At 56.0% G+C, this 23,443-nt stretch overlaps 4 protein-coding genes across 5 annotated transcripts; 2 read left to right on the forward strand and 2 right to left on the reverse strand.

Moving 5' to 3' along the window:
- Positions 1 to 2,272: 2,272 nt before the first annotated feature.
- Positions 2,273 to 4,534, forward strand: RPL29 (ribosomal protein L29). 2 transcript variants are annotated; one of them, XM_059075309.2, is made up of 4 exons: positions 2,273 to 2,368; positions 2,722 to 2,832; positions 3,153 to 3,217; positions 4,014 to 4,534. In XM_059075309.2, exons 2-4 carry the CDS (start codon positions 2,796 to 2,798, stop codon positions 4,413 to 4,415), a joined length of 504 nt encoding a protein of 167 aa, XP_058931292.1. In that variant the 5' UTR covers positions 2,273 to 2,368; positions 2,722 to 2,795; the 3' UTR covers positions 4,416 to 4,534. The 2 variants fall into 2 exon arrangements, with proteins under 2 accessions (XP_058931292.1, XP_058931293.1); XM_059075310.1 differs by having other exon boundaries at positions 2,305 to 2,368; positions 2,788 to 2,832.
- Positions 4,535 to 5,206: 672 nt separating this feature from the next.
- ACY1 (aminoacylase 1) lies at positions 5,207 to 12,107 on the reverse strand. Its single transcript, XM_059075278.2, has 15 exons — positions 10,009 to 12,107; positions 9,483 to 9,598; positions 8,752 to 8,816; positions 8,557 to 8,661; positions 8,113 to 8,207; positions 7,759 to 7,835; positions 7,585 to 7,674; positions 7,416 to 7,472; positions 6,999 to 7,072; positions 6,864 to 6,913; positions 6,600 to 6,744; positions 6,429 to 6,497; positions 5,744 to 5,823; positions 5,561 to 5,621; positions 5,207 to 5,478 (listed from the first exon to the last, which is right to left on the reverse strand). Exons 2-15 carry the CDS (start codon positions 9,574 to 9,576, stop codon positions 5,314 to 5,316), a joined length of 1,227 nt encoding a protein of 408 aa, XP_058931261.1. The 5' UTR covers positions 9,577 to 9,598; positions 10,009 to 12,107; the 3' UTR covers positions 5,207 to 5,313.
- A 104-nt stretch (positions 12,108 to 12,211) lies between these two features.
- ABHD14A (abhydrolase domain containing 14A) lies at positions 12,212 to 14,778 on the reverse strand. The gene is made up of 4 exons (XM_059075302.2): positions 14,405 to 14,778; positions 14,129 to 14,244; positions 12,759 to 12,994; positions 12,212 to 12,546 (listed from the first exon to the last, which is right to left on the reverse strand). Exons 1-4 carry the CDS (start codon positions 14,680 to 14,682, stop codon positions 12,364 to 12,366), a joined length of 813 nt encoding a protein of 270 aa, XP_058931285.1. The 5' UTR covers positions 14,683 to 14,778; the 3' UTR covers positions 12,212 to 12,363.
- Positions 14,779 to 17,886: 3,108 nt separating this feature from the next.
- Positions 17,887 to 22,487, forward strand: ABHD14B (abhydrolase domain containing 14B). The gene is made up of 4 exons (XM_059075301.2): positions 17,887 to 18,170; positions 19,097 to 19,332; positions 20,786 to 21,027; positions 21,391 to 22,487. The coding sequence occupies exons 1-4, from the start codon at positions 17,887 to 17,889 to the stop codon at positions 21,568 to 21,570; spliced, it is 942 nt and encodes a 313-aa protein (XP_058931284.1). The 3' UTR covers positions 21,571 to 22,487.
- Positions 22,488 to 23,443: the final 956 nt, after the last annotated feature.

Below are 23,443 nucleotides of genomic sequence, written 5' to 3' on the forward strand. Positions count from 1 at the left end.
GTTGGAAGGCCACACAATGGGGCAGCCTGGTTCCTTTAAAGCTGTCAACAGCCTTTTTTGCCGACCCCTACCATTTGCTTCCCTTTCTCAAGGTGTGGCAGTCAAACCTGCTCCCCTGGGAATTCGCTGGTGGTCTAGTGTTAGGACTCTGCACTTTCACTGCCGAGGGTGTGGGTTCAATCCCTGATCAGGGAACTAAGATCCCACAAGCCATGTGGTACGGCCAAAAATAACCCTCAGAACAAAAAGCCTTCTCCTCTTTGTCCAAACTTCCAGCGCCACCTCTCCCATACCCTGTGGCCTCGTGCCACGCCCACCTCCTACAGTCCCCACCTCTGCCTACCAGCTCCTCCACCTGTTCTCAGCACCCCTCAAGGACTTTGCTCCTGCAGAGACACCTTTCTTTCTGGCCTCAATTGTTTCTTTGTTGGCACTAGGTCACTCCTTGAGCATCTGAGCCTGCTCTTCATTCTCCTAACTCACACCTGCCAGATTTCTCTCCCTCTCCTCAGGAATGCTTCAGTAAGGAGTCACCTGTGTGTCCTGCCTCCACATCCTCCTTTCCCTTTCACTCCCCAACTCTCTGCAAAATGCTTCGGTCAGTCCATGAACCTGCCTGCCAAGGAACGTCCATTCAGTAGGTGTTTCTCAAGTTCCTGTTCTACATCAAGTGCTGTGTAAGGCAATGGGAAAATGAAGGTGACCAAACCAGTTCTGAACTCTTGGTGCTTGAACCAATGAACACATACACAAGTAAATAGAAAACGTAGTTAGAGTGTGAGAAAGTTCTATGAAGGAAGCAAACAGGATGAGAGGATGCAGAGTAACTGGGGAGATGGGGCAGAGGGTCTCTGTTTTAGATAGGGCAGGCTAGGGAGGCTTCTCCAAGCAAGCACATTATCCAAAGAGCAGGGAAAACGTGGTACAGGTGGAGGGGATAGCAAGTGTGAAGGCCCTGAAGCAGGACAGGTATTTGTGCTTGGCAGGAAAGAAAGAAGTCCATGGGTGTGGAGAAAAGTGAATGATAAGGAGAGCATTGCCAAGATTAGGGGAGGTAAAGAGTTTATCTCTAATGCAAGGTTAACTGACAAGATCTGATTTGTATCTTTAAAAGTGCCCCCATGGGCTTCCCTGGTGGTGCAGTGGTTGAGAATCTGCCTGCCGATGCAGGGGACACGGGTTCGTGCCCCGGTCCAGGAAGATCCCACATGACGCGGAGCGGCTGGGCCCGTGAGCCATGGCTGCTGAGCCAGTGCGTCCGGAGCCTGTGATCCGCGGAGCCTGTGATCCGCACCGGGAGAGGCCACAGCAGTGATAGGCCCGTGTACCACACACACACACACACACACACACACACACAAATTGCCCTCAGGCCCCACTGCTGTGTGGAAATGAACTATAGGGGTAAGAGGTGGAGAAGGCAATAGAGTTATTAGGAGGCAACATTTACTTATTTTGGATGACAACAGGCATATCACATTTAATGCATCTGAAAAGAAACACCTGGAGACTTCCCTGATGTTAAGACTTCACCTTCCCGTGCGGGGGGCTGGGGGGCTGGAGGGGGGTGCAGGTTCCACCCCTGGTGGGGGAGCTAAGATCCCACTTATGCCTTGTGAACAAATAACCAAAACATAAAAGATATTGTAACAAATTCAATAAAGACTTTAAAAATGGTCCACATCAAAAAAAATTCTTAAAAAAATAAAAAGAAACATCTGGATCACTGGCCCCCTCAAAATAAAGCAACAAGACCCCTGTCCCTCCCCCAATCTTCCCCATTTCTGTAAAAAGCACCATCTTCACGCACTTGTTCAAGCCAAAAACTTAGGGGCTACACAGGCCTTCTTCCTCTCCCCAATCTTCTGCATCCCAAGCCCAGTTTATCCTCTTTCCTTATCCACTCCTATCCATCTCCCGTGCCCCCACTCAGCTCCAGGCACCATCCTGTCCCATCCTGCACCAGACTCCTCACGGGTCTCCCTCCTCTGCCCGCTACAGTCCATTCTCCACGCAGTAGACAGAGGTACTTTCTTAGGAACACAAATCTCCTGTCACCCCCTGCCTAAAATGTATTCCTCAAGGACTCCCTTCGCCTTCAAAACGTTTAATGAGACCTGGGACCCAAGTCAGGAGGAATATGAGGAGAAAGGAGAGGGGTCGGTAAAACCTGAAGGAGCGAGGCCAGGCTGGTAGCACCACCTTCCCATCTGGCTTGTGTCCTCGGAGCTTAGGAACCTATCTTCACGGCGCTGGCGGAAGCTTTTCCAGTAGTCCCTTCCTGCCGCGACAAGCCTATTTCCCGTGCTGCACCACGGTGTTCCTCTTTCTCTTCCGGTCCCAGGCGTTTGGGGATCTGCGGGCCCCGGTGAGCGCTAGCCGCGCGGTATCCGGAGCCATCCGTGACTCCCGGACGGCGGCGGGGCGCGTGGCCTTAGGCAGGAGGGGGAGACCGGCTGCCTGGCTGTGCGGAGCGGAAGCCGCGGGGCGGGGACGGTGGCTCGTGGGTTCTCAAGGGATGGATGGGAGGGGGAGAATTCGGATTTGGGGGGAGAGCGCAGCCTTGCGGCTGGGGGGGTGGTTTCGAGGCACCATTACCTGAGTTTGGGAGGGGGAGACTGGCGTCGGGTCGTGCAGAATGAATCCAGGCTGGTGGAGGGCGCAGATGCAAGGCATCTGTGCTGAAGCCTCACTCAGGCTTCTGGCCGCACGTTCTTCTAGATCAGGGCGAAGAGGTAGGCCCGGCCCCGCGAGCCCCCAGCTCTGATCTCCACTCTCGTCCTCCAGTTGCAGACATGGCCAAGTCCAAGAACCACACCACGCACAACCAGTGTAAGTTCCCCTGGCCCAGCCTTCATCTAATGCCCCAGACCCTGGCAAAGATTAGGGATACTGGGCAGGGAAAGGAGGCACATTCCTACAGTGGGCCTGGGGCTGATTTTACTTTCAGCCAGCATTACCTATGGGGCTATAGATTTAGAAGCCAGGGATACGCTTGAGATAACCTACAGTGCTTTGCATTCAGTGGTAAAGGGTTTCTTAAACGGATCCCAAGTAAGGAGAAATTATGGTTCTTCCCGGGCTTGCCATCTGTGATGATGGTCTTATTAGAGGAAATCTCTGTTTTGGTCTAATTCCTTTTTTCCCCACAGCCCGAAAATGGCACAGAAATGGCATCAAGAAACCCCGATCACAACGATATGAATCTCTTAAGGGGGTGAGTGTGCGCCGAATCACAAAAAAGTGTGTCTCCAGTTGCATGGTCAGGGTCTTTCACATAGCTTAACTGTCCTTCATTTTGCCTGGACTTCATGCTGTGCCAGACCTGTAATAAAGCTTTACTTGGCCTTTACTGGCCCGAGGTGTAACCTGCCTCCTGAGGGCAGTTTGCCTGATCATCTCCCTTGCTCACTCAGCTTTTCAAGGGAAGGGATGGTCTTGCCTGTGTACCTGGTACCTTGTGAGCCTTCCATTCCACTTTGACCACCCATATGACCTTGATCTGATGCAGTGCTAGGCATGGAGGGGGCAGCTTCCCTTCCTGTGCTAGGGAGTTCTAAGGATTAGCCAAGAAGGCTGAGGCTGTAGGGTCTGAGCAGAACTGAGTCTTGTCTCCACTTTGCTACTACACTGTACTGTTGGTCTCTCTCCGCCCCCACTCCCTTCCCTCCTTTGGTCACTTATTCTGCCTTGTTTGCTGTGAATCTGTTGTACTAACCTTAGTATTTGGCACCTTTTAAGGGTGAGGGGGTGGGGTGTCCGTGAGGGGGTTTCAGGAAAAACTAAACCAAAATCCTGCTGTAGGAATTTGTTCTTCCTTTCTGAGCTCTATTGGGCTCTAAGGATCAGATATTTCTGCATTTAAGGTTGACTTGATGCTGTCGCAGCTCCCAGTAGGCCTCGGCTGGAGCCTGATAGTCTCCTAGGTGCTTTTATGGAGAGGGGTACCATGGGTGACTTGGGGGCCCCTACATGTTGTACTTACAGCCACCTGTATATTTTTTGTCTTCCAGGTGGACCCCAAATTCCTGAGGAACATGCGTTTTGCCAAGAAGCACAACAAGAAGGGCCTGAAGAAGATGCAGGCCAACAATGCCAAGGCCATAAGTGCACGTGCTGAGGCTGTCAAGGCTCTCGTAAAGCCCAAGGAAGTCAAGCCCAGGATCCCAACAGGCGGCAGCCGCAAGCTCAGTCGACTTGCCTACATTGCTCACCCCAAGCTCGGGAAACGTGCTCGTGCCCGCATCGCCAAGGGTCTCAGGCTCTGCCGGCCAAAGTCCCAGGCCAAGGCTCAAACCAAGGCCAAGGCTGCAACCAAGGCCAAGGCTGCAGGTGCAGCTGCGGCTCCAGCTCCAGCTCCGGCTCCAGCTCCGGCTCCCAAAGGTGCCCAGGCCCCCACAAAGGCTCCAGAGTAGAGACCTTTATCTGCCGATGTGAGGACAGAAGGACTGGTGTGACCCCTGGGCTGCTGTCTGCATGGGGCTGGTGTCCTCCTGTGCTATTTGTACAAATAAACCTGAGGCAGGATCTGTCAGTCAGCCTGTGTCTGTGATCCCAGGGCTGAAAGTAGGGTTCAGGTGGGGTCGGTACGTACATTTTGTGTGGGAGAAGAGTTTAGCCTTCCTTGGATGGCAGGGTATGGGTGGGAGTCAGGGGAAATAGGGCCTTGGGGTGCCAGAAGGGGACCTAGTAAATGAGGAGTGGTTGGGTACCTTAGGGACACTGGGGCATAGCTTGCTGGACTGTGCAGGCTGGTGAGGACAGAGAAAAACCCCAAACATCCCTGTCAAGTCTTAAAGCTTACCCAGAAGAAAGGGGAGGACCCAGAAGAATTCTGCACTCTGGCCTGGGGAGCTCTAGGTTCCTAGCATGCCTGGCCAGCATTCACTGCTCTGAGTTGTACATTCCCCCAAGTTCTAGGGCTCCTGGGAGGCCAAGCAGTGGTGACACTGCCTTACATGACTGTGCTGTATTCTTTGCCCCCTGGATCACCTGCTTCACCAGCAGAGTCTTAGCCCTCAGAGCAGCCAGTGAAGCACTGTTCCTGGTCACACTAGGTCTTCATTTGTAGTCCAACTTTGGGCAATGGGGAGGCCCAAAGAGTTATTATGCTGAGGCAACAGGTGCAACCCATGGTATATGATCCCTCATCTCTGAAATAGGTGTTACTATTATCTTTGAAACCCTGCTTCATGAACATCCTTGCTGTTAGTACTTCAGAAGTGGTCCCTGTCTACACAGACTTTATTGCTGGGCAGGAGGGAAGAAGGGTCCTTGGCACTGATCAGGGGTGGAGGTTGGAGAGTGCAGGGCTCAGCTTTCACTGGGCAGGGTGGGCACACTGGCCAGGGCAGGTAGCAGCCGAGTGTATATGTCGATCCCATGAAGGAACACGGCCTCATGCAGCCGTTCATCGTGGTCGTGGAGCAGCACGGGTGTGTGGTTCATGGGTGAGAAGCCCAGAGCTGGGACCCCCACCTGCAGGGGGTGACAGGAGCCGTTAGGGGCAAGGCCAGCACCCAGGACCATTCCACTGCCCCCCCTACTGCAAGCAGCTCACCGCGCGAAGGTAGCGGCTGTCTGTGGCAGCGGGGAAGATCTCCGGCTCCAGGGTGAGGTTCCTGCAGAGGGAAGAACCTTGTGAATGTGGAGGCAGAGAGGGGAGAGGGCAAGGGAAGGGTTGAAGGAGCAAAGGAAGGTGGGAGGGAGGGAAGGGGAGAGGGGCGCTGGCCAGTGTGCTCACATGTCCTTGCAGACCCCACTAAAAGCTGCCCACCAGGGGTCTGAATCATCAGTAGATGTCACTCGGGGCTCTGTCCATTTCTGCAGGGAGAAGGATGGCAGGATCAGGACAAGGCCTGGGCATCTTGCCCTATTCTTCATAGGGTAGGCTGTGCCTGGCACGGGGCACACACCCACCTACCCAGACATCCAGCTGGCCAGTCCAGCAACAGGCCCGCTCAGTCTCTCAAAGGTCACAGACCTGGGACCTTCTCTGCCCTCCACTTCCTGTCCATCCTCAGATACTTCCCAAGCGCCCCTTCCTCAAGATGGCACTCCCAGACCTCTCAGACTGGTCAAATACTCCAATTGCAGGTTCACAGTTATGAGGTCCCACCCCTTCCTGGACCACATGTGTTCATACTTATATAAAAGTAATGCATAATTTTTTGATTCATGTCTATTCCTCCCTTCATTGTGTAAGGACTATGAGAGCAAAAACTTGTCTAATTTCACTCCCTAGTATTCCCCAGCACCCAACAGTGGCCTACACAAGTAACGCTTGTTGGTGAACAAAACATGTCTCTCACAGCTAAAGCCAGGATGTATGCAGGCACACCAAATGTACACTCCTACAGTGACACATGCGGCAAGCCCAGCCTCCCCAGCTCCTACAACTCCCCTGTTGTAGGTTCCCCAGTCCACACCTGAGCAAACTCGAAGGTGACCCCTTCGCCAGCTGCCTGGCACCAGCCCTGTAGCTGCTCCTCGAAAGCCTGTGAGAAGGAAGATGAGCTGACCCCTCAGGCTCTCCCTGAGTCCCTAGGACAGGGCTGAGGACCCAGGCTCCCTCCTCCAAACCCAGGTGGAGATGGCACCTTCAGGTCCACATCTGGTGCGACGCGGAAGTCAAAGCTGGCGCTCATAGTGGCAGGTACCACATTATAGGCTACACCGCCCTCCAGCTTAGTCAGGTTCACGGAGGTTACGGCCCCCTGCTTCAGCTCAGGGTCTGATTGCAGCCTGTGGTGGGGGGCAGGGGCAGCAGCAGCAAGGGGGAAGAACAGATAAAAAGGAGGCTCAGCCCCCTCCTCTCCTGCGTAGCCTCCCAGAGCCCCGTGCCCTTTCCCAGGCTGCCTCACCTCTGCCTCTCCTTCTCCCGAAAAGCCAGGATGGAGCTCACAACCTTGTGCTAGGAGAGTGTGAGGTTAGATGTGAGAGTGGCCCCGGGACAGAGCCTTGGGAACTCCCAAACTCCCTCCCCGTATGCCACACACCAGCTTCTCTGCTGCTGTGTCCTCAATGAATCGTGAGCCGTGGCCTGGCTTCCCGGTGCTTGTGACCTGCACCCCTGGGAGAGGCAGGGGGAAAGGGGTGTCTTCAGTATGGGAGAGGCTGGAAAAGCAACCAGCCCTGGGGTGGGCCCGGGGTCTTCCCCTCATTCCAGGCTCCTCTGCCAGGTCTCTGCCCGCCTCAGAATGCACAATGTAGAGCTGGTTTCTGCCCATAGTTAGGGCCTCCTTTCAGAAGCTCAGGACAGAGATGCCCAGGTAGGAAGGGGCTGGGAGGCAGAGGCCCTGGGTTCAAGGCCTACTCAGGCCCCAACCTGCTGTGGAACCCTTGGCGGGCCCCTGCCCCTTCTGGCCCAGTCTCCCATCTGCACAGTGACCCCCAACGTCCAAGTGCATACTCACACCAAGGGCTCCGCTCACTGTAAAAGACAGTGAAGGCGTCAGTGGGGTTGGCCAGGCCTGAGGAGGAAAAAGTTGGCCAGGCCTGAGATGAGAGGGTGGAGTGACCCAGCCCCCACTAGCAGCCTCCCTATCCCCTGCTGGCCATTCAGTGTCCTGCCACCCTGCTCACCCTCATCCAGGGCGAAGCCAACCCTCAGGGCCTGGAACTCGGGCCGCTTCACAAACAGCTCCATGCCTTGGTGACCCCCAATCTCCTCATCTGTAAAAGCAGCAGGAATGTGAGGTGGGGGTGCCCCAACACTCTCCCCACCCCTGCAGGTGCCCCTCCTCAAGCCACTCCTACCTGGCACAAAGGTCATGTGGATGGTTCTGGGGAAATGGTGGCCCTCAACCTTCAGCCTCCTCACAGCCTCCAGGTACCTGAAGGGCAGTGAGAGGGTGTAAGCCAAGTGCTGAGGGGGAGCCATCAGATGCTAAAGCAGGCAGGCTGCAGCCTTGGGCCCTGCTCTGCCACAGCCTAGCAGGTGACTCCAGAAAGTCTCTGTCCCTGTCTCCCCATCCATGCAATGGTCATAACAGGCATTCCTGCCCAAGGTAAGGGGTCAAGATGTTCCTTGGCCTTGATGTTCTCAATCACACCGGGGTCCTGGGTCAATCCAACGGGCCAGTGGGGAAACTGGGAATGAAGGACACTCACTGGATGCTGACACACTTCATGTCCTGGGTGCCCCTGCCATAGATGTAGCCGTCAGCATCCTTGAAGGCTTCAAAGGGGTCATGACTCCAATGTTCCTGGGGGCAGGGGCAGGAAGAGGGACCCAAGCACCAAATGTAGTCGTTAATCCACTCTGCTCACCTGTGGCCCTGCCCAGGGAGCAGGTGCCCTAGGAGCCCACGTAGGGTTGAAGAGGGCAGCTGACAGCCATCCCTCATCTTTGCCTCCCAACCCCACCACCACCCTCTCGCCTACCCCATCCCTGGCATGGAATGGCTACTGGGCAGAGGCTGCTTGATTGAGTGGAGTAATGCTCTATGCGATCGAATCAGTGTCAGGACCAGAATTGTGGGATCCCTGCAGTCGAATGGGGGATCTGTACCATCTTTGTCCCCAAGGGTGTTCCACTCCCTACACCCCCCGCACCTTGAAGACAGGCACCACATCGGTGTGGGAGTTGAGCAAGAGGGAAGAGAGTCTGGGGTTGGTGCCTGGCCAGGTCAGCACAGTCACCACACGGCCAGCTGCCACCTGGAGAGGACCAGGAGGAGGGGTCGTCAGTGCACGGTGAGGAGCTGTCCCAGGCCCACCTCCCCTACCCATTCAGGGCCACAGGCTCACCTCCACTTTCTGACAGCCCAGGCCCAGTTGGCAGGCTCTCTCCTCAAGGAAGGCCACGGCAGCCTCTGGGGACACAGAGAGCCTTGCTGCTGCTTCTGCCTCCCCACACCTCCCATGGGCCCAGGCAGAGCTGGGGGTACATCCAGAGAAGGGAGCAGACCCCTGCCTCAACACAATTCCACATCCATCAGAGACATTTGCATCTCTGTCCCCAAGGAAGAAGACATTTTTGGCCAGTGACCCTTTGTGGAAGGCCAGGTGGGAAGTCCAGAGTGAGAAGCAGGTGTCATTGTTACCTTCCTTAAAGATGGGGAAACTGGCACAGAGACATGAGGCTCACCCACCATCTCCCAGCTGGTAAATCACAGAGCAGGGATTTGGATTGGACCCAGGTACACAGGTCCCAGCCACCAAGCCTGATTCCCTGAAGGTCTGTGGCCTTTGTTCAGCCCCAGTAGGCTTCCGGGGGCTTCTTCCCTTCCCCAACCCCAAGTGCTGGAGGGTGAGGTGAAGTTGTTCCCTATTTAACTGCCAGTTGTAACTTTTGGAGCAGCACAGCCTGGAGGGGATGCTGAGCAGTCTGCTGACCTAGGGAATGGCTAAGAGGAATGGAGGCGCCATTTGAGGCAGATTAGGCTCAGCTGGGTGACAGGAGTTGGCGCCTGGTTTAGAGCACAGTCCCCGCCCCTGATGCCCCACCACAGGTCCTCCTGGAACCGCCGCGTTCTCACCGTAGTCGGGCTCAGGCTGGACGGTGCGGATGCGCAGGTACTGACGGAAGAGCGTCACGGATGGGTGCTCGCCCTCACGACGCTTGCTGGCCATGGCGCTGCCCTGCCGTGGTGAGCTAGGGGCAAAGCGAGTGGCTACCTACCCCTCCCCGCCGCTGGGGCTGGTGGGCTCCATTTACACGCAGTCCCTCCCCAGGGCGGTTCCCCGGCCGCCCCGCAGGGAGAGGACACCTTGTTTCGGAGCCCCCAGTTACAGAGCCCCCATTCTGTTTCAGGCGCTGTGCTGGCCACTTTCAACACATTTCCTTATTTAATCCCCCAAGGAGCCCCATGAAGTTCGTGCCTCTGAAAGCCCACATTACAGAGGAAAAAGCTAAGAGAGATTCAGAGACACCTAGAAAGTAGCTGAGCCACGTTTGAACCCAGACATTGACTGCCCCCGCCCTCCTCAAAAAAATTCTCCCAGTTGCCCAGATTTCAGGTCAGGGAGCCCCAAATCCCTCTACCCCTCTCCACGGCCCCCCACCTCGCTCTCTGCTGGCCTTAGTCCCGCGCACCCCTCTCGGCGTCCGCCCTGGACTGTGGGCGGGACTCCGGGTCCTGCCAGGTCTCCGGATCAGAACTGCCGCGGTCCGCCCACCACGTGGCCGGACCTCGCAGGGCGGGACCGAAGACTGCGAATCAGGTCCGTCCCAATCGCTAAGGCCCAGAGAGCGTGGGCGTCTCCGCCAGCCAGTGGCACCAGCCTCCGCCACTTACATGAGGCCGGGATTCAGGCGCCCACCCCAGGGCAGCCGCCTCTGCCGCCGTCTCCGCCCTGCGGCCGACTGCGAGATACAGGCTGGCCCCGCCCTTGGCCCTGGGCAGCGCGCCCCACCTCCTGCAACCTCCCGATTGGGCCAGAAGGGAGGAAGGCGGGCACTGACCGGAAACTTCGCAGCTGCACACTTGAGCGCACCCTCGCTCTCAGAGTACAGCTTTGAAAAGTCCTGCTGAGTCTGGGCCCGGCCTGCTCCACCACCCCCTCCCGCGAGTCTTGGACTTCTCCCCTCCTCACGCCTCAGCTCTTCAGGGGCGGCCTCCCTGACTGCCTCAATGCTCCCTGTGTGGAGAGGTTATTGGTTAATATCTGTGAGCTCCAAGAAGCTGGTCCATGTACCCGCAGGATTCCGTTCCTGGCAGGGCACAGAACAGACGGACAGCGTGTCAGGAATGAAGGATAAATGAACGGATGGGCGCATGTGTGGTCGCACCACTGTGTAGGCAAATCTGTGTATCAGTGGGTGACTGTTTATGACAATGTGAGTGTGAGATGGTGGTTGGGTATGACAGAGGATGGCACGATGAGACAATGTAATCGTGACGCTATACAACAGAATGAGAGGTGGGAAACTGCACAAAAGCATACGTGTGGCACCTTCTTGGCTGACCCTGTGCCAGGCTCCCTGGCTCTTCTGCAGCCACTGGAGAGGGAAGATAAAGAGGCACAAGTGTCCCACTGGCCACCCACAGGCTGCACATAGTTGTAGCTGCCCATTTGTGTGTCCGGCTGTCCTTTGTACTCTCAGCCAGTTCTGCTCTCTGTTCCAGGGGCTGAATCAGCTTGGGGAGGGGTGGGGTTGAAGACTTCAACCTCTGGGCACAGCAGAGGCAGGCTGGCAGAGTAGGGTAGGGTCCATCCAACCGTTGTGAGGTTTAAGTCAGACTGCTGACCCACAGATTCCCAGGGGCAAGCAGGCTTGGTGGTTCACCAACAATGCTATTGTTGGGGCCCAGGGTAGCCCATCCCAAAATGTGCCTCAGTGGCATGTTGATTATTTTGAATTAAAGTCACTTGAGAAATGTCCAATGCAAGAAAGACATTCTGACCCTCCTTTCTATCTCCCTGAAAACAAAAAAATCAATCTCTATGTGAAAGGTACACTCCCTGCATCTGGAGGTAGGACACCCTGATTTCCGGAGATAGGGAATTCAGGCTGAGAAGCCTGTATAAACGAACCTTGTTAATTCTTTAATTTACTACCCCCAAGCCTACTCTGTTTAGATTCTTTACTAATTGAGCATCCAAAATATGCTTCTTTGTCCTGTCAAGTCCTCACAAATTTATTCTTTGTCTAAAAAGTATAAAAGCTGCCTGCTCTGGCCACTTCTTAGGCCCCATTTCTATGAGACCTCCTTGCACATGATTAAAATTTTTCTCCTATTAATCTGTTTTGTGTCAATTTTATTGTTAGTCCAGCCAAGAACTCAAGAGGGGTAGAGGGGGAAATTTCCCTCTTCCCAATACTGTGCTACCTGTTAAACCACATTCTCCACCCCACCTTTACAAATCTTGCTCCATTCGGCCATAGGTCCTCTATTCCTGACTCACTCAACTCAGCTGCTAGACCCTGATTTCCCACCAATCCCAGTGGTCATTCAGCAGTAGTAACACTTCCTCTCCATGACACTCCCACGCCACCAGCCCAGTATGGCCAAGTGCTCTGCTTAACCAGACTCAATCCTAAAACCACTTTCTGAGCTAGGTGTTACCATCATGCCCATTTTACAGATGAGGAAACTGAGTCAGAGTAGCCACTCAGCAGCCATCTAGTAAGTAGCGCATGTCCTTAGCCTTCCCAGACTTCTGGAGCAATCCCTCCAGCTCAGTCCCAAAGCAGTCCCAGACTTGCCTCCAACTCTAACCCCACCTGCAGCAATGCCAGGAAACAGGACCTGTCACTCCCTAGGCATGACAAAAATGCTCTTTTTATTGTGCCTCTGAGATGAAATGAGAGGTCCTCTGGCCTCTGCCCTCCAACCCCAGGGGCTGCCTCCCTGGTGGAGACTGGTCCAGATCCTCCAAGCTCAGGCCAGGCCTGGGGCCTGGACAGTGGTGAGCTCAAGGCAGATGGTCAAGGAAGGCAAGGAGGACGAGGTGGAAGTCTTGTGGTTTGTGGAGGTAGCAGGCATGGCCTGCATCGCGCAGCTTCACCACCGAGTGGTTAGGCAGGTGGCGGAGCTGCCGCAGTGACTCCCAAGCCAGGACGCGGTCCAGCTCCCCATACAGGATGAGAGTCGGGGTCTGCAGGGCAAGGCAAGGGGCTGTAATCCTGGGGCCTGATGGGGACTGGCCCTCAAGCCACCTCCTTAGGAAATCTTCCCTATACACCCCATTTCTCCCATCCAGATCAAGGATGGGGCCATGTGTCCTCCAAGTAAGACCTGAGGCCTTTCCCCCCATGACTTGAGCCAGGGACAGGAAGCCAGGACTTTTGGAGACCCTCCTCCCAGTACCTTCACGGCCTGGAATTGTTCTTGGGTGTAGTTCTGGGTGGAGGCAGGTGCAATGGGCACGAATCCATGCAGCTGGTGGTGGCCTTGCATCAGGAAGGGCAGGGCATAGCAGCCACTCAGTGAAGGGCTCACCAACACGACATTCTGCACCTCTAGGTCCTGCAGCACTCGCTCCAACAGCTGTGCCCGCCCTGCCTCTGTGCTTGCCTCCTTCGAAGGTGCCGAGTTCCCAAAACCTGGGAACAGCAGAAGGCACCAGCTGAGGGAGGCTGGGAAGGAGGTCAGGACTTCCTGCCCACCATAGTGGGGGAAAGAGATGGGGGGTAGTGGCATATAGCATCTGCTACCCCAAACTGCCTAGACGTTATTTTTGTACTGTGATAGGGCTGCTAGAAAACCATCTTTCATTCATCATGTTGGCAAAACTAAAATGACTGATAATACGCAGTGTTAAGGAAGACGTGGAAAAATGGACACTTTTGTACATGACTGGAGGGTAAATCCACACAGCATTTTTGGAGGATAAGATAATATTCGTCAAAAAACTTTAAATGTGTGTCCTTTGACCCATCAACTGGCCTTGATGGCTACCCTACAGAAATTATTGCCCACATGCTCAAAGAAGCATGTCCAAAGATGCTTCAGCTTCCTTACGTGAGCATTTCAACTGACACTGAAAACTCTAAAGCAGCCTACAAAGCCACCAGTCGAGCACTGGCCAGATAAAACCTGTTCATCTCTCTGATGGCACACACTACGGAGAGGGAGGGTCACAGTGCCTGGCATGACCCATGAGACATGGTAGAGGAGAAGAAAACTAGGCTGCAGATAGATTCACTAAGATGGCAGGACACCAGTCATGTTTACAGCCTCCACCAAACAACCCTGTATCTCTAGGTAAGGAAACGCCCAAAGTGGGTCTGGCACCCTCAAACTGCTTAGAGAAGTGAGAGGGAGAGAAACATGGCATGGGTCTCTGAGGGCATCACTCTTGGTTGATTTTTTAATGACAAGAATAATAGCAAAAATCATTTGTATAGCTGAAAAAACAAAAAGCTACCTAGTTTGTCATAAAAAGGACAGTTGAGATCTCCCCATGCAATCACTTGTGAGGCAGGTCATGTTGCTAACGGCTCTGTGACATGCAACAATCCACACTGTAGTTTTCAACGTAGAAAATAAAGAACACAGAGCTTTTCATGTTGACACTTTGTGTTGTGACTTGCCACTGCTTGTTCAGACACTGGGGTCCAGATGCTCCCCAGCCACATCTTAGGGCTTTCCTACTCCTCCAGTTCTCCGCTCTGGCATGCTGTCCCCATGTCCTTGCTGCACGTTACCTCCTTAGACCCAGGGGTGGGGGCTCTCACCTGGGAGGTCAAGGGCCACGGCCCGGTAGCCCCTCTGCGCCAGCAGCTGCAGTGTGCCCAGCTGCTCCCACGTCCGGGAGTTAAAGGCCTTTCCATGGAGCAGCACCACATCCACCCTGTGGGCACACAGGGGAGTATGTGTTCTGGGGGTTCTTTCTTCCCAGGCTTCTCCCACTGCCCTCCCAGGCCCTGAGCACTTTGAACTGAGCTGGGGGACCCACAGAGGGACTCCCCTTGGGCCTAGTCCTTTCACTACACCCTGGAGTCAGCACCCACCTGCGGGCCCGGTGAAGTGGGAGCACCTCGCGGTAAAAAATGGGGGAGCTGCCAGGGGTGAGACCAGCCAGGATCGTGACATTGGGGTCTCCCCAGAGCCAGGAGGTCTGCTCAGGGGGTCCTGGCAGCCCCACATACAGTAGCAGCATGAACAGCAGGCCCAGGCCCAGCAGGGCAACCTGGGACCGGGTCATGGAGGTCTGTACCACAGTCTGGAGGAGGAGAGGAGAGGGAGAAGAGGGTAGGGCTGAGCCCCGGCAAGGTCCCCGGGACCCCATTCTCAAATCCCACCCAGGAGCTCCCAGCAGAGGAAAAGCTCAGCCCTTGCCCTTTCCTCTGCTCCCGGCAAGGATCTGAGGGTTCACACCCAACTACTCCACATGCCAGGGCAAGGCCTCAGATACCCCAAAGTGTGAGGAGCATCTGAGATGTCCCCCTGGCATCAGTGGCCACCATCATCCTTGTGCCAGCTAAAACCACTTCCATTCATCAAGTGCTTATGACAGCCAGGCCCTGTGCTTGGCCCTTCACATGTTAACGACTCATGAACCCACACAAAAACACTAGAGAGCAGATATTATAGGTCTCTTATAAATGAGGAAACTGAAGCTCAGAGAGGTAAATTCTCTTATCCAAAGTGCACAGAGGCAAGCAGGGGAACTGGGACTTGAGCCCAGGGCTGGGGTCCTAACTACAAGGCCACACTCAGTTTGCCACGGAGGAAACCAAGGCTGTGAGGTGTCGGATGAACTGGTGGACAGAGTGCTGAGGGTCATCAAAGGTGAAAGACATCAAAGAGTAAAGCAATGTCCCACTGAGGGCATGTTTTGAAATGGTTCTTTTTATCACACTGTATATAATAATGTTAAAATCAGAATGTTTTACCATTGATGGGAGTATTTAATGCTCTACCCCAGCTGATTAAGTGGGAAGAGAGCTCATGCAGAATATCCTTGATGGAGGAAATGCCTAGGCATGAGGGGGTATGGGGCTAGGGAGAAGCATGGCACATCCAGAAGTGGAAAGGGAGGCATGGAGGCTGGAGAGACAAATGCCTCCCAACCCCCAGCTTCACGCCAAATGACTTGCTTCATGGACTCCTCTAGTCTGAGTCCTTTGCCAGCCCAGAAGACAGACCTCAAAACCCAGGACCCAGACAGAGCAGCTAGCCCTGCCTTTGAGACTCTGTTCTTCCAATTCCTGGCTGTGTGCCTTGTTTGTCAGTAAAATGGGGAGGATAACCTGGCAGCTGCCCTCCCAAGACTCCTGTGAGATTTCGGTAATACAGTGGACCTGATCAGGGGCTGTCTTATCATTTCTTGGGTCTAGGGTGAGCAGGCCTGCCTTGTTCCCAGATTCCAGTAAACAGGTCTTTATTGAGTGTCAGCTGGGCACTGGCCGGAATTCAGGGCTGGGGAATCACCTTGGACCCCCCCACCCCCCACCTCTCCCAGAATGAGAAGGCTTGTTGCCCAAGCCCCCACCCCCAGGCTCAAGGGTCAGGTGGTGACTGGGCAGTGGCAGCCCCTCTGGGGCTGATGGAGGACCAGGTGCTGAGTGGAGGAAAAGCACGCTACTCTCTTCTTTCTGACCAAGACCAGCCTCGGACGCAAGCCTCCAACGCAGCAGCCTAGGTTCCCACCAGGCTGAGCATCCGTGCTGAACCTATCCTCTGGTGGGCCTGGTGCCCTGGGGCACCTCTCCCGGTAGGGAGGGGCGGGACTTCAGCCATTGATTTGGCGACCCAAGCAGCTGGAGCACTAGACAACAGTACAGATATGGGGGGAGGGGAGGGAGGCGCTGTATCCGCGTTAGGTCCTTGGCATACTCAACGACAATGACACACAGGTGTACAGACGTGCACACAAACTCTTGTCCCCGAATGCTTTTCCTTTGTACAAGCTATTCCCTGCACACACACGCAGCCTCCTTGCACACGCACGGGCCTCTGCACAATCGATACCTTGAAATACCCTCAAAGTCACGCACACATTCAGCTGTCAGGAAGGCAGAGGGGCAGGTAGACACACACACGCTTTCAAAACCATATGAAGACCCTCGTATTTCAAGCACCTAGTCATACACACAACCCCAGAACTACACACACACACAAGAAATACACAGGCACAGGCAGACAGACGGACACCCAAACACAGACCCTCAGAAATACACACACAGACACACAGATAGATATACACCCTTAAAATCACACGCACACAGAAATTCACACAGTAGACATACACAGACACAAGTGGGCAGACAGGCTGACATACCACCCCCAACAAAGGCACACAGAAACAGCGATACACCACACACATACACGTACACCCAGACCCCCAAGAACACACGCTGACAAACGCGCGGGCGCGCACACTTTACACACGAACACAAACATACTCGCTGCCCCAGCGCGAGCCCCTCCCAGCAGGACTCTGTCCCAGGGCTCCGGGGGCAAGGGGCGGGGCAAGGATGGCCCGCCCCCGGGCACCCTGCTGGCCTCACTCCCCGGGGACACTCACCGGGCCGAAAGGGATGACCGGGTCTGCCACCACGGGGCGGGCTCCGCTCAGGTGCAACCAGCGCTAAACAGCCCCTAGACGTCGGCGTTGCCTCACCCTCCGCCTCTCTGCGGGCGGCTGCGAGCCTCCGCGCGCCTGCGCAGTCCGCGGTCTCGGGTCCACGCCTAGTAGCCGAGTTGGAGGGGGCACTGGGGGCGGCGCCCCAAAGCACAGAGGCTCGGCGCCCAGTTCCCCCGTTCAGATTTTCCGGATTGTTTTCGGCCTGACAGCCGGGGGAGAGCCAGTCGACTTCTTCCCACCGGCACGTTTCCACCCTTGCTCAGTCTCCGGTCTGTACAGCAGGGTTAAGGATAAGGGTTGTCTTAAGGACCACAAAGGGTTGTCACCACCACAGAGGCCTGTCTTAAGGACTGAAGGATCGGTCAAGCCTGAGAACAGTGTCTGGAGCGGAAGCCTCGCTGTGTAACTGCCAGATATTAGTACTGTTATGCAGCAGCCCCAGGTCTCTGGCCATCCACTTCCCTGACCCCTGCAAACACACACGCGCTCGATCATTCGGTCAGAGCCCGGGGTGGCCTCTAGGCTCCTTCACGTCTCTATATATCACTTATCCTGGTTGGTGACATGTGGCCAACATCTGATCTGTCCCTGGCCTGTGTGGGCAGGCCTGGAAAAGGGAGGCTGCACAGAACACGCAGCATTCACTCCTTATTAGCACTCTGTGAGGTAGGCAACATCACACTCATTCTACAGGCAAGGAAATAGGCTCGGAGGCGTTGGGAAAACGATCAAGGCTGGGCAATGGCAAAGCTTCGCATTCAAACCTGTTGGGCCTCAACCATATGCCAGACTGACGACTTTGGGTTTGGGCAGCCCAGGCTGGGGATGAGGGGGTGGGGAGGAAGGGGGAGGGAACAGGAAGGATGAGACCCCAAAGGAACCCTCCTTCTCAAGCCACACCATATGCATGTGGAACAGGTCGCTGAGGGTCTCGGGGCCGGACCCAGTCCGGTGCTTGGGGCACGTGGGGCTGAGTGGCGTGGGGAAACTGAGACAGCTGTGAGAAGAAGGATGGGTCTAGCAGCACCCGTCGGCCCTGAGACGGCTTGTGCCCACAAGCGGGCGCCCCGGAGCACGGCCCGGCCCTCGCCCTCCGGAGGGCCACCTCCCTGCTTCCCCGCCCCGGGCCCCAGTCGCCGCCTGCACTCGCCCGCCTCCTATTTGCGAGAGCCCACGCAGCTCCCCAGGTACCTGCCCTGCGCGCCCCAACCCTCTCTTCCTCTCTCCAGTTAGAACCCACCCCCACCTACCCCAAGTTTCTTCTCTGCCCATCTCGGCTCCCCAGGCCCCCTTCCTCGGGTCTGCCCCCACCCCCTCTGTATGCACCCTACCAGACCCTGCGATCCACAACCGAGGTCCTTGGAGGGGACAGAGCGAGCAGTGGCGGCGCCGGTGTCCGCGCCCCTGGCCGCGGCGTCAGTGCGTTGGGCCCCAGAGGGCAGCGCGCTGAGCACCTCGCTTCCCTCGCAGGCCGGAACTTCAAAGCCTTTCCCTGCTCAGCGCTCCAGTTTCCGGCTCCGGAAAACAGATTTTTTTACTCCAACCCCTATCCTCTTCGGCCTGCGATGCCAACCTACGACCTATAACAGTGGCTGGAAGAGGAAAATGTTGAAAAGCAAAATAGTCAGCTACTTACTGTTGATTGCTGTTGGTACATTTACTACGCTTACTATGTGCTAGGCACTGGTGAGTGTTTTACATGCCTGGCCTCGTTTAATCCTATCAACCACCTAGGAGCTAGTACTATTGTATTATCCCCATTTGTAGAAAAGGATAAAAACAATGGGAACAAAAATTGTAATGGGAGACCCATGTATTAAGTTCTTTCCAAAGGCAGGCACCATCAATTATCAATTTTTTCTTTTTTTTTTAACTCATAAATTCTTGAGGTAGGCTTTAATGTCCCATATTTCAGATGAGGAAACCAAGGCAATTAGGTAGTGGCAGACACAGAAATAACACCTATATCTTCCTCACCCCAAAGCATGTTCCTAGAGTTTTGGGAACCTCCTTGATGCTCCAGGAGGGACCCCTGCCCTGTCTGTGGCAGCCTCCCTGCTTCACCTGGGCAGGGTGTTCTGTGGCTTCTCATCAGCCTGGCCTTGAACCACAGGTGCTTCACCAGCACAGCAGGAGGTATGGCGGGCGTGGAGCAGCACGAGGGCACCATCCAGGTGCAGGGCCAGAGCCTCTTTTTCCGAGAGGCTCACCCGAGCAGTGGGCAGGCCACCCGCTTCTCCGTGCTGCTGTTGCATGGCATACGCTTCTCCTCCGAGACCTGGCAGAACCTGGGCACGCTGCACAGGCTGGCCCAGGCTGGCTACCGGGCTGTGGCCATTGACCTTCCAGGTAACTCCAGGAAAGGCTTCTGGACAGGGGTTGTGGGAGCCTCACTGGGGACCCAGGGCTGGGGGCTGGGGGACTGGGAGGACCTAGCCAGGCTGACTCCTGAGCTAGACAGGGCGCAGTGCACACTACAAGGGCCTTCGAGCTTCTCTAGTCCATCCGGATGCGGTCTGGACACTGCCCAGCTGCTTCTAACTGTGTTGCCCGGGGCAGTGTCTCAGTGTCTCTGCCTCTGTTTCCTCATCTGTAATGGGAGATAACCAAACTCATTCTGGGGTTTGGCTCTAATGAGAATGGAATGAGATTATCCATGTGAGTATGTGGCCAGTACCTAACACATAATAATTGGTGCTCAGTCGAATAGAAGTAAAATATTTTGAAATAGCCAAAACCACAGGCTCTGTTGGAAGCCCTGAGGAGTGACACTGAGTCCCCTGGCACCTTTGGGGGTGGCTAAGCCCCCAGTCATGATCCCATGTACAAAGCCCTAATTTAGATCCTGAGGGAGGGAGGAACAGCACAAGACTGCCAGTCACAACCTCAACTGGCGGGCCCAGCCCATGGTGCCAAGTGTGAAGGTGGCAGCATGGCCAACCTGCTCCTCTCACTGGCCATGGCTGGTATGGCTTCAGTGCCCAAGGGCGGGCCTCCAGGCAGGGACAGGATTGGTTCTGACAGTGGATTGGGCTGAGCTTCAAGGCCAAGGCCTTGAACTAATCCTTCTGCAGAAGGTAGGGACTGACTAATTGGAGGGGAGGGATGTGTGCAGAGCTAGCCCCTCATGAACTGTCCTGGAGGCATCTACCCTGCCAGCCCTGGGACAGGTGCCTTGAAGCAGTTAACTCAATTTTCACAACAATCTCAAATGGCAAACACCTTTTTTTTTTTGCGGTACGCGGGCCTCTCACTGTTGTGGTCTCTCCCGTTGCGGAGCACAGGCTCCGGACGCGCAGGCTCAGCGGCCATGGCTCACGGGCCCAGCCACTCCGCGGCATGTGGGATCCTCCTGGACTGGGGCACGAACCCGCGTCCTCTGCATTGGCAGGCGGATTCTCAACCACTGCGCCACCAGGGAAGCCAACGAAGACTTTTGTTATCTCCTTTTAACAGATGGGGAAATTGAACAGTAGAGAGAGGGCTGAGGGGACTTTCCCAAGCTTACATAATCTATAGTGGATAGTTGGGACTTGGATCTGGCCAAGCTGGGCTTCAGAGCTTGATTCTTTGAGGACGCTGTATTGGGGGAGATGAGCACAAACATGGAAGGAAATGCCTTATGCTTGCCACAGATATGACAGACTTAGGTTGCTGTAAGAATAACTACAGCATGCAACACTGCCTGTTGCAGGAACCTGGAGCAGAGGTTGACCTAGGAGGGCTTCCTGGAGGAAGGGACCCTCTCTCCCCTGTTTTCCTACTCACCACCTTTGTCTCTCCCACACCTGAATCCCTGCAGGTCTGGGGCGATCCAAGGAAGCAACAGGCCCTGCCCCTATTGGGGAGCTGGTCCCCAGCAGCTTTCTGGCAGCTGTGGTGGATGCCTTGGATATGGGCCCCCCAGTCGTGATCAGCCCATCGTTCAGTGGCATGTACTCCCTGCCCTTCCTCGTGGCCCCAGGCTCCCAGATACGGGGCTATGTGCCAGTGGCCCCCATCTGCACTGACAAAATCAATGCTGCCGACTATGCCAGAGTGAAGGTACCTCTATGTGGGAGGCTGAGATGTCCCTGCCAGGAGCAAGGAACAGTCCATCCCGGGGCCCTGGGTACTGGGTAACCAAAGGGGTAGCTTCCGGGAGGAGCTGAACCACCAAACTCCGCCCTTTCGGTGTACTTGGCAGAAGATTACTGTGGCAAGCCCTGTGCTAAACTGTGTGCTGGGGCATGCACAAATTCATGCCTTTCCAAACCATCCCTGCACTGGGCCAACTTGTCTCTCTCTGTCATTTGCGGTGACCCCAGGGAGAGACCGAAGTGATGGGGAGGGCTGGAGTTGATATCTAGGAGGCTGGGGCTGGTGGGGCAGGTCCCTGTTGACTCTGCCTCCCTTTCCTTTTTCTAGACCTCAGTTCTTATCGTATATGGAGACCAGGACCCCATGGGTCAGACCAGCTTTGAGCACCTGAAGCAGCTGCCCAACCACCGGGTGTTGGTCATGGAGGGGGCGGGGCACCCCTGTTACCTTGACAAACCCGAGGAGTGGCATACAGGGCTGCTGGATTTCCTGCAAGAGCTAGCATGAGGCGCAGCCCTGCTGATGGGGGTGGGCCACTTGCCTGCCTTGGGCTCTCTCTCACTCATTCTCTCTCCTTTCCTCCGTGGGCTCCTGCTCATCCTGCACATCCAACAGGTGTGTCTTTCTATCTGAGTTCTTTTAGGGTCTGTCTTTTCCTCTTCTTTCTCTTGCAGTGACCGACTGAAGAGGTGAAATCAAGAGAAAAAAATTCAGGAGTCAAGGGACATAATCTGGTGGAGGGTAATCCATTAGAATGAGCTTCGCCTATAGGCTTTCCTGCTCGGCTTGCATTCCTTCCTCTGCTCTGCCCAGCCTCTCCCCACCTCCCACCTCCTCCTTTGGCTGCTCTGCTGGGCACAAACACCCCCTACCTTCACCTCTTAGGCCACAAATACATACATGCCCACATGCATGCATACACATTACAGTCATCTACGTTCCAAAATATGATCCTTCACTTGGGGGCAACCACACAGGTACATGCAACTCTGGGCTGATAGGCACACTCTCACAGCAGCTTTGCATTGCATGCACAGGCACACACGCATACTCTGTCCCCACACAAGCACTTGCACAGGCACGTGCTGCCCTCCCCAATCATTCAGCACCCCATGGCTGGGAAGGTGGGGACACCATGAGGCCAGCCCTTGCAGGAGACCCTCTACCAGGCTTAGGGTGTGGCCAGCTCTGAACTTCACTCACCCACAGGTTGCAGCTGGCCCCCAGATCAGAAATGCCCACAAAAGGGAAGGGCCACCACTTCGACCCTCAGATCTCCTAGCTTTTCCACTTTCTTCTGTGCTCCACAGCTCCCCAGGTTATTGGGCCTGGGTCTTCTCAGCCAAGCTAGTTTCCTGCTCTGAGCTTTGGGGGGTGGGGAGACAGAGACTAGAGGTCTGTGAAATAAAGTGATGCAATTAGACCCCGCAGGCTCTCGCTGTCTCCAGAGCGCCGCCCCTCCCCCCGCCCCTTGGGACCGCCACTGAAGGCCCCTCCCCCACCCTGGCGGGACCAGATGGTCCCCCTGCCCTTTGTCCACCGGGCCAGATGGAGGGGAAGGGAGATTGGATTCCTCTCCCCACCCCCACATACCCAGGTGCCAAGAGACTCAGCTGTAGGGGGAGGGGGAGGTCAGTGGGACCAGGCTGAGCCGATTACGGAGGAGAGGGGGAGGTAGATTTGCGCCCCAGGGGGCGCGGCAGCCGGGGGTGCGGTGCTGGAAAGCGAGAGCTTGGGAACCGCCCAGCTCCTCCCCCTACTCTTACCCCTTTCCTAGTCGAGTACTCAACTGCGCCGAGTCCCTCGCGACCCTAGCCCAAAAAGGAATTCTGGGGGTAGCTCTGGGGGAATCACGGGGCGGGTGCACAGGGTCACACCGCTCACAGGCGCCTCCTCCAGCTGGTCCGGTAACCTGTCCTGGACGGACGAGGGCTGGGCCTCGCGGAAGCTGGGGGTGGCTGGGGGGTGCGGGGCTTGGTGGGCGAGAGCCCCGCGCGGGGATGGATGGCGCAGAAGCAAGGAGCGCCGGGAACCCGACCCGGCGGAGGGTCGAAACTTGAGCTCCGAGGGACCCGAGCCGGAGCGGGGCAGCGCGGGCGCTGGCGGCGGGACCGAGGCCGAGATGGGGGTGCAGGGGGCTCGGCAGAGTCGCCGAGCGGGCGGCCCGGGACGGAAGGACCGGCTGGCCGAGAGCGAAGGGACTGGGAGCGGGGCGCAGGCGCGGGTGGCGCGGGAAGGACCGTGGCTGGGACCGCGCTTCAGGTCGGACCAAGCCCCTCGCCCCCCACTCCCGGGGGCTGAAGGAGCCGCCGGGGTAGGGTCGCCCCAGCCCTCCCGGAAGCGGCCGCCGCTCGGGGCGCACCGCGGCGCGCGGGGCGGG

The sequence above is a fragment of the Kogia breviceps genome, chromosome 10 (genome assembly GCF_026419965.1).
Source record: "Kogia breviceps isolate mKogBre1 chromosome 10, mKogBre1 haplotype 1, whole genome shotgun sequence".
NCBI classification, from domain to species: Eukaryota; Metazoa; Chordata; class Mammalia; order Artiodactyla; family Physeteridae; genus Kogia; species Kogia breviceps.